Raw genomic sequence first — 8,586 nt, forward strand, 5'->3', positions numbered from 1 at the left:
CAGTCACATACCCAGCATATTTTGAATGCAAAGACAAATTTGAACAAGGGAAACTTGGACCAAATTCTAATTCTTTCTAAAAAATCATTCCTTTCGGTTTTATATAATATGCAGTTTCTGAATTATATTCATATTTGCTCTAAAAAAAAAGAAAAGAATTATATTCATATTTAGCCAAGCGTTTACTCTTCCATGCCTTTATTTCTGAGGACCTTATGTTACTTTAACGTGACTTGGACCAACTTTAGCTTATAAACATGGTAGCTAGACATGTATGAACAATTGGATATGTATATCTTTCATTTTCTCATCCCACTTGGTTTTCTTTTTAAGTACCAAATGCTTTCATTATTCAAACTTTTTGCCTTCTATTCTTCTAGATCGATGGATTCTCTGCAAAGAAATTGCTCAAGTAGAACATTACACCGGCTGCTTCATTCATTCCACTTGACAATTTTAATCAAGTGTAAGCAAGTATAATATATGGTGCATAGCTCTATCCATCCTTCATGTTAAACTCATTACCTATTTTAGATGGCAAATTGTAGCTACTTGCTATATGATTAAGCTTTGTTTCTCTGTTTAATTTGTTGGGTATATTAAACAGAGAATTATATTCTGCCCAAGTTGTATTTATCATATAAACCCATCATTCTAAGAAATTACAAGTTGTTATCGATCAATGTAGTTTCAAGCCAGTTTCTAGAGTGTGATTAACATAAAGATCGATGAACATGCGGGTTAGACGATCGGTTATGAAAATTATATGAAAAGTCACTTTCCAAGTTATTGTTTTGTCGCTTGTTAGTTTTATTCATTTAGTGTATCAATATAAAATGATTTCTCTTCTTGTCGTTTTATTTTAAATTATCTCTTACTTTCATGTAACGGCGTAACACATCTAGCTTTTATGATTCAGTCGAGCTTATTTGTCGTTTTCTCTAAAAGAAAAACACACTTGTCGAACAATTACATGCGTTTGATCGAGGAGTTCAAAAGATGAGGTTCTCCATGAATCAGATGCTAAACTTTTCAAGATTGTGATCGATATGCTAGCTAGATGTTATTAACTTTTAGAGGAAAGGAGATAGACAAGTGCATGTTGTGGATCCAAAAATATGCTTAACCCCAATCTCGCAAGTTGTAAGAGACGTAATAATCAAAGAAATGCTGTAATGATGGAAAGAACTAAACTTCATAGATAAAACTAATCCCAAAGTTGTACGTACGAACGTACGATTAACTCAATATATATGTATTAGTATCTTTCTGATACAAGCACTGGGATTCGTTCAAGTTGCTCAAGTAGTACCTTTCAACATAGATGTATCATATGCCAAATAATGCAATATATTACAGGTTGGTACAGTGTCTTAATAATCGTGTAGAGAAAGTTGGCGAAGTGTAAGTGAGGTACCGCCCTGCATATATATGTATAATGTCTGGAAAATTTGCTGGGACTTCGCTCCAAGCGGCGGAGCCAGGATTTCAATGTTGAGGGGGTCTAAGTAAAAAGCTCAAGAACAAATATTCTTTTTTCTTAAATTTATCTTAAAAAGAAGATAAATGCAGTAAATCTCATTAAGAATACTAGTTAAATGGAAAATAAATGTAATAAATATGATATTATGATTAGATGACACAAAATTAAACCTATCAAATGTTTAAGTTTGAACTGATAAATATTAATATTTGAACGAAATCAGATTTGGCTATAATATAAGGGGGGTTCATTAACAAAATTAAAGGTACGTAAATTTGCTATAACTAAACTACCAAATTAAAGGTAATTAAGTAATTAAAAAACCCAACTGGGTCCAGACCCTCCGGGACCGTAACGTAGCTCCGCCACTGCTTCGCTCGAAATCGTACCAAACTATAAAAATTATGAAACGTAATAATAGTACTACTATACTGCTCGATCGATCAGCTCACACGTACGTACTGGCGACTGGGATCTGAATCGAAGGTGTGGAAGAATGCAGAGAGACTACTTCATGGAGAAGAATCGAAAATATCATGAGGCGGTGGCCTAAGCTTAGCTAAGCTGTAGTTCGAACTGTAATGACGTATCTTTCGAATGCATGCTTGCACAGAAACACCAAACTCCATCTGATCGATCAAGTATACGTTGTATGTGAATCAATATGAATCGTAGATAGTGACTAGATTCATATGAAAACAGCTGTATATATATGATATATTTATCTAGCTAATTATTAAGGAACTGCATGCGGATTTATATATGATTAATTAGGTTGTTGCATCATCGTATACTCGTAGCCATGTGGTATTAAACAGTGAACACTACGTAGTGTGAGCATTATTAGTAAACAAGTACGTACTGGTTGTTCTTCATCGATCCAGCTAGAGTGAGCTTGTTTGGTTTCGATGAATTATATATGTCAATATGTGTAGTTGAGTAGGAGCGACCTTTAGAAGGAGGGAAAGGCTAGGGGTCACTTGGTTACTAACGAACTATCTATGGTTTCCTGATCGATCTCATGTGCCTTCTGTTCTGGTGTGTTCATTTCCCAGAACAAGCAGGGTTATCAAGCAGTTAGGAGAAGGAAAAACAACCAAGTACTGACATATCTATCTATTTCAAACTCTAGAATACAAGAGAAAACAAACGTACTCATAAACATAAAGAATATATAAGGGGGTAATTAACGAACAAAAGAGATGAATGCAGAAGCTGCTAGCAGATGGATGAAATATTGATCATATATAATTGCTCGACCTCTAAAGGCCGGGAAGGGTCAATCGGTTGTTTAGTTCTAGCTAGTTTATGATTGTTCGATTGTTCTCATGTACTGCAGAGTTCTAGTTTATGCAAATCCAATTTCAAAGAAACAATATACATCGATCTATAAATAGCAGCAGTTAGATATGTATGTCTCTGTGCAGAGAAGGAAACAACAACCATCTATATATTTGATAGCTGTTCATTCTCTTTGAAACTTTGATCAACGAAGAAGAACCAACAGAAATCATGCATGTAAATTCTTTTCCAGATCTCCCTCTTTTGCAGAGGTACTTGGGGTCATATACATGCTCTTGACCACCAACTTCACACAGTTTTGTCATCTTAGATCGAAGAGGTGAGTACTCTGGGCCAAATGATCGAATTTATATCCCCCGTCTACAGAGATAATGTACTTTTGGTTAGTGCCCACTAAAAGTGATTTTGCATGGTTGTTTATCAACGGGGCTAGCTTAATATAGCCATTCTCGACATGCAGTGGCATACTAACGTTAGACATCAGCTAATTATATATGGAACTAGCATTGGCCCATGCATCGAGATATAAGCGTAGAGTTGTTTGTGTTCAACTCTTTCATGGCTGGAGCAAGCTGGGGTGCGATGACTGGCACCATCTCGATGATTAATTAGGGATGTCGTCGGACAAATGAGTATAAAACCTAACCATTAATTAATTCGACACTTCCGAGGTGTTTTTTTAAGGTGATCAGTTAGTCACTTAGTCTGGGTTTGTGTATTTGAGTGGCTAGGTGTACTATCAAATTATCAAATGCAAATAAAATTGAAGAGAATTTAACACGAGGAATGTCAATCTAAACAAGATTAGCTTATTAGTGACATCACGTTATTTGAAATCTTTTTAATCTATGTAAACTTATACAGAGTAAGTCTTTAAAACTAAACCAAACATCTACAAACGCAGCATGAATCCATGCTAATCCTTACAGTTCGGATGACACATCTATTATTAACCCTATAGTTTTAGAACAAGAGATCGGAATTGTGATCTCACTCCATCAGAAAAAAAAAAATTGTGGTCTCACTTATCCGAAATGTTCTTGAACGACGAGTCGTGTGATCGATGATAAAGAAACGAAGTGTCGTGCGAGCCTGACTGTGGGAAACTTGGAACGTGTGGACCGGAATCGTTGTAGAAGCTTCCACCATGGCACAACGGTCCAAGTCAGCAACACTATTTTTTTTCCCCAAAATCAAAATCGTACCCAACCAAATCCAGAGAGATCAAATTCCCCCAGAAAATAAAGAATTTCTCTCTCGCTCTCTCAATCTCAACCATCTGATCGATCCCTCCCGCCGTAAATACATCGCCGTCGGCGAGAAGAGAAGGATTGGAATTGAATGGATCAGATTCTGAACAAGGCCGGGTCCTACTGGTTCAGCCAGAAGGCCACCAAGGAGATCTCCTCCGTCGGCGATGACATCAACGTGAGCCAGCTTCTCTCTCAATTCAATTCATATTCAGCTTCTTTGATTGCGACCCTGAGTTGTTTTGTTTCGGTTTAGAAATTTGAATTCTTTACCCGCTTTAAGATTAATCATGCGTCTAATTATTGTTTAGTTGAATTTTTAGGATGATTGATTGGCCTGTTATATGTTTTAATATGATTGATATGCATTTATCTCATTTTTTTGGGTTTTTGTATCAGTTTTTGTTTAATAATTTGTTGTTTTTGAACCAATTTTTACACTGACATTGTTTGTGTAATTAGTCATTGCAATCCAGTATCTCAGGAGGAGCGAGTTGGTTGGTCAATAAAGTGAAAGGTTAGTTTTTCGCTGTATCCGGTTGCTGCTGTAGTTTCTTTGATTGTTCATATTGGACAGAATTCATATATGCTAACTTTTGTTTTATGGAAAGTTTGTTCTTTTTATTGCTTCGCGTCATGATAATCCTGCTATTCCTGTCATTCTCGTGTTGGCATAAATGTTTGGAAGTTAGGAAATTGCATTAGGGGATAGGTTTGGGTTTTAGACCATGTAAACGTGTGTTTGAGGCGAATGTAGTCAAGTAAGGGATTTACAGAGCCATGTATGACAATGTTGTTGAAGTTTTGCAGATTATGCTTTAGATTGCTCTATGCAGCATGATGGCCTGTTTGTTTCAGCTTTAACTAGGTTTAATTTTTTGTTTGGAAAATATCCTGTGAAGGAAAGGGACTCTAAAAATGGGGATTCTGGAAATAACAAAAATGTAAGTAGTTTAATCGCAGGGAGTAATATGAGTTGTATTCATGCTTTCAGGGAGGACTATATTTATGTTATTCATTATTCATCTTCTAAATAAAATAATCTTTAAATAAGTGTTAAAAATTGTTGATACTCTTTCAGACATGAGTGCTTTATAACGATCCTGCTATATTCTCTGATAACTGTTATTCCGTAAAGAATTGATTAGCATTGTTTTGGTCTTTTTCAGTTTCATAATTGCCAGAATTTAACCAACAAGTGTTATCTTAACAGGAAGCATGCAAAAGCCATTGCCTGAGCTTCTTAAGGAGTATGACCTCGCAGTAGGAATCTTTCCTCGGGATGCTACCAACTATGAATTCAATCAAGAGACAGGAAAACTAACCGTCTACATACCATCAGTCTGTGAAGTCGGCTACAGGGATTCATCTGTGTTGCGGTTTTTCACTACTGTCACTGGATACCTGAAGAAAGGAAGGCTAGAAGACATTCAGGGGATCAAGACAAAGGTGACCTTGCTATGGGTAAAAGTGACCTCTATCTCCTCTGGGGGATCAAAGCTCAATTTCCAGGCTGGGATGAGCAGAAGCAGGAGTAGGGAGGCTTATGAGGTTTCTAGAGATGGAATTACTGTAGACAAGTTTTGAAAAGGTAATATGCGCATCAGTTGCTGTTCTGTAATTGTACTAGTTTTCAGAGCTGCAGCTTGCTTCTCCTCCATGAAAACTTGTTGAATGAGTGATCATGTGTTATTTTCTGGATGTTGAATGGTTATAGTTAATAATTTTATGTTTGTATGGATTACCAAAAAGTATCGTAAACAGGTGATCTCTCTTGAAGTCGAAAGTTGAAAATGAATTGTATTTTGTACAGGCGGCAGTATAGACTATAGAATGTTTTCTGATTCCATACGAGTACATGATTGCACCAGAGTATATGTACTTGTTTTTCACCAAAGAACCAAATGCTAGTTCTTTTGTGGTCTAATCGATCGATTAGAACTTGGAAGTAGGGAAATTAATGATCATTGCCCCATTGATCGATTGATCATATACGCTTGAGTTTTGAGCATACCCATCAATATGCAGTATATATCATCTGACTACTTTTCAACATCTGCATGAACAAGAGCTGGACTAAATCAGGAGCATGCCTAATGTCGAACCATTTTACTTATCCTTGTCATTGAGTTGTTGAAAGAACGTTTTTGATGCTTCATAAGTAGACCAGCAAATTGCAGCCGCAGGGGCATGGAAGAGCATCCTGGGAATCCAACCTCTCATAAGCCCTCTGTATCCGTCTTTATTCACGACGCTTCGAATAACATCTCCTATCGAGCTACTCGAAAATCTATCACATCCACAAACCCCCTGTATTCGAAATGAGTTAGTATTCAACAAACAAGATGATTTCTCTCAACCTTACTATAGGCTAAGCAAATCCCCAAACTTGAAACAATCTCACTAACGAAAGAGAAACCTTAGGAAACACCAACAGAAGTAAACTTGTTCGCCAAGTCAACCATGGTAAAATGTTCATGCTTTAGAGGAGTTGCGAATAATGAATCAATCATGAATCATGTTCGAATCATGTGATGTTCGGATTTCACAATATTTTTAAGTCTTATGTAAACGAAAGTATCTTATTACCTGACACTGCAGTTGGGTTTTGACAACATCAAGCGGAGTAGTCACAGCCGCAGCCAAAGCCCCGGCCACCGCACCAGCCGTCGCATGAACCACCAACCTCTCATCACTCGCACTCTCCGGCGCCACCTCACTCAACCCCCTCTTTGCCGCCTCATACGTGGCAAAATGAACCGCCGTGAACGGCGCATTCATCACCACCGTGGTCTTATACGACTTGTAAAACGCCCCCACCCCTTCCTCCACCAAAACCCTCCTCACACAGTCCCCAACGCCCTTGTACGGACTGCTCTCCAACTGCAGCCTCTGCTTCACCATATCCATCGGCGTGATCACCGCGTCGCTCATAACAGTCGCGCACACGCCGGACAAAGCATACGCAGCCGAGCTGTTAGGGTTGCCACGTGTGAAGTACTCTTTGCATAACTCGTAGACGGAGAAATAGACTGCATGGGCCGGGCCGGCGCCGAGTCCCATTGCACCGATGCCGCGATAGAGGCCGGCCGGGCCTTCTAGCTTCAGAATGGAGCCGAGGGCTTGCCGGACTCCGACGGGGTTGACGGAGAGGGATCCACCGAAGATCTGCATGCGGGTTTTGAGGGTGTCGACGGGGAACATGGCCATGTGCTCGACGGAACCGGCAATGGAGCCGGCGATCATGTACTGCCAGAACTCAAGGCCGTCGTGAGTGGAGGTTAACATAACAGGTTCGGGTTGTTGGGAGTGCGAGAAGGTCCGGAAAGTTGGGGAGGCATCGGTAGACATTGTGGTGGTGGTGGTGGAGAGTGGAGAGTGGAGAGTGGAGAAGTAATTGAGGGATGGAGAGGTTTAAAAAGGAGAATGAATAATTAGAGGTCCGGAAATCATTTTAGGGTTGAATAGGGATTGGATTGTCTCCATGCAGAGGATTGGTTTGTTATGGGAAGATTTTAAGAGTGTGTGTGGTGTGGGATGTGTGAGAAAGAAAGAGACTGAACTAGACATATATGAAGGACGATCATTTTTTTTTTTTTTGGAAATGTACGAAGGATGATCATGATCACGAAGAAAGATAGGAAGTGAGAGTTTAAAGCTGATCGAATGAGAAAGATCTTTCACTTAAAACTGGCTTTCCTTACCATTTTCACATGAATTTGGACTAACTTGAATAAGCTAGAGAGCACCAAACCATAGAAACCTTGTTTAAAGTGAAACACGACAAACGCCTCTAACTACCATACATGTTCGAGTTAGTAAGAACCTAGGTGTGAAACCTCCATACTCAGGTTCGAAATCGTGTGATCTCGATAAAAAAAAAAATGAAACGTATCTGTAAGTCTGTACGAAAGTACTCGGATGAAACACGCACACATATATATATATATATGATTTATGTTGATATATTCTTTTTCCGAATTCTTATGTGCCAACTCTATCATGAACATGGTTTTTAACCGGAATAATCGACAATATATATCTCACGGCCGGTATCTCTGAAAATGAGAAACTAGAATTATCTTGTTATATCCATTTGTGAAAACCACAGTTGTGTGAGTTCTTCTCACTTGCAAACATCAAAAAGCAATTCCATTACTTTGAAAACAAATGGTGGGTAGAGGGCTTGTGCTATCCACAAGCTTTGATCTTCGTTTCTGTCCACAACCACACAAGTCTTGACCTCAGTCCGTTACCATCACTCTCAAAATATTTGGCGTTTCAGGTCATCTCAAAGCATATGAATATCTCATAGGGAATGAGCAAAAGATGAAGCTCTTCCACAAGTTGACACTCGATCAGACATTTAGCTCAGTTAGCTGCACCTGTCACTGTGAAGAGCACTAAAGGTTCCCCTAATTGCCTTTCACTCTCAAACCATATGTCAAACGTACTATCGAAGTCTTTCTTTTTAGTAAATAGTTGATATCAAATTTGAGTACTGTAGCTATTTGGTTATCTAATTTTCAGATTCCTTGCGTAATCGATTGG

At 38.6% G+C, this 8,586-nt stretch overlaps 2 protein-coding genes across 2 annotated transcripts; one reads left to right on the forward strand and one right to left on the reverse strand.

Annotated features, from left to right (window-relative positions):
- Nucleotides 1-3,980: 3,980 nt before the first annotated feature.
- On the forward strand, nucleotides 3,981-5,736 carry LOC101298525 (uncharacterized protein At5g01610-like). Its single transcript, XM_004302549.1, has 3 exons — nucleotides 3,981-4,213; nucleotides 4,498-4,552; nucleotides 5,249-5,736. The coding sequence occupies exons 1-3, from the start codon at nucleotides 4,127-4,129 to the stop codon at nucleotides 5,620-5,622; spliced, it is 516 nt and encodes a 171-aa protein (XP_004302597.1). The 5' UTR covers nucleotides 3,981-4,126; the 3' UTR covers nucleotides 5,623-5,736.
- A 75-nt stretch (nucleotides 5,737-5,811) lies between these two features.
- Nucleotides 5,812-7,578, reverse strand: LOC101296785 (mitoferrin-like). Its single transcript, XM_004302543.1, has 2 exons — nucleotides 6,625-7,578; nucleotides 5,812-6,345 (listed from the first exon to the last, which is right to left on the reverse strand). The coding sequence occupies exons 1-2, from the start codon at nucleotides 7,384-7,386 to the stop codon at nucleotides 6,145-6,147; spliced, it is 963 nt and encodes a 320-aa protein (XP_004302591.1). The 5' UTR covers nucleotides 7,387-7,578; the 3' UTR covers nucleotides 5,812-6,144.
- Between the last annotated feature and the right edge of the window lie 1,008 nt (nucleotides 7,579-8,586).

This window comes from Fragaria vesca, linkage group LG6 (assembly GCF_000184155.1).
Source record: "Fragaria vesca subsp. vesca linkage group LG6, FraVesHawaii_1.0, whole genome shotgun sequence".
In the NCBI taxonomy this organism is placed as follows: Eukaryota; Viridiplantae; Streptophyta; class Magnoliopsida; order Rosales; family Rosaceae; genus Fragaria; species Fragaria vesca.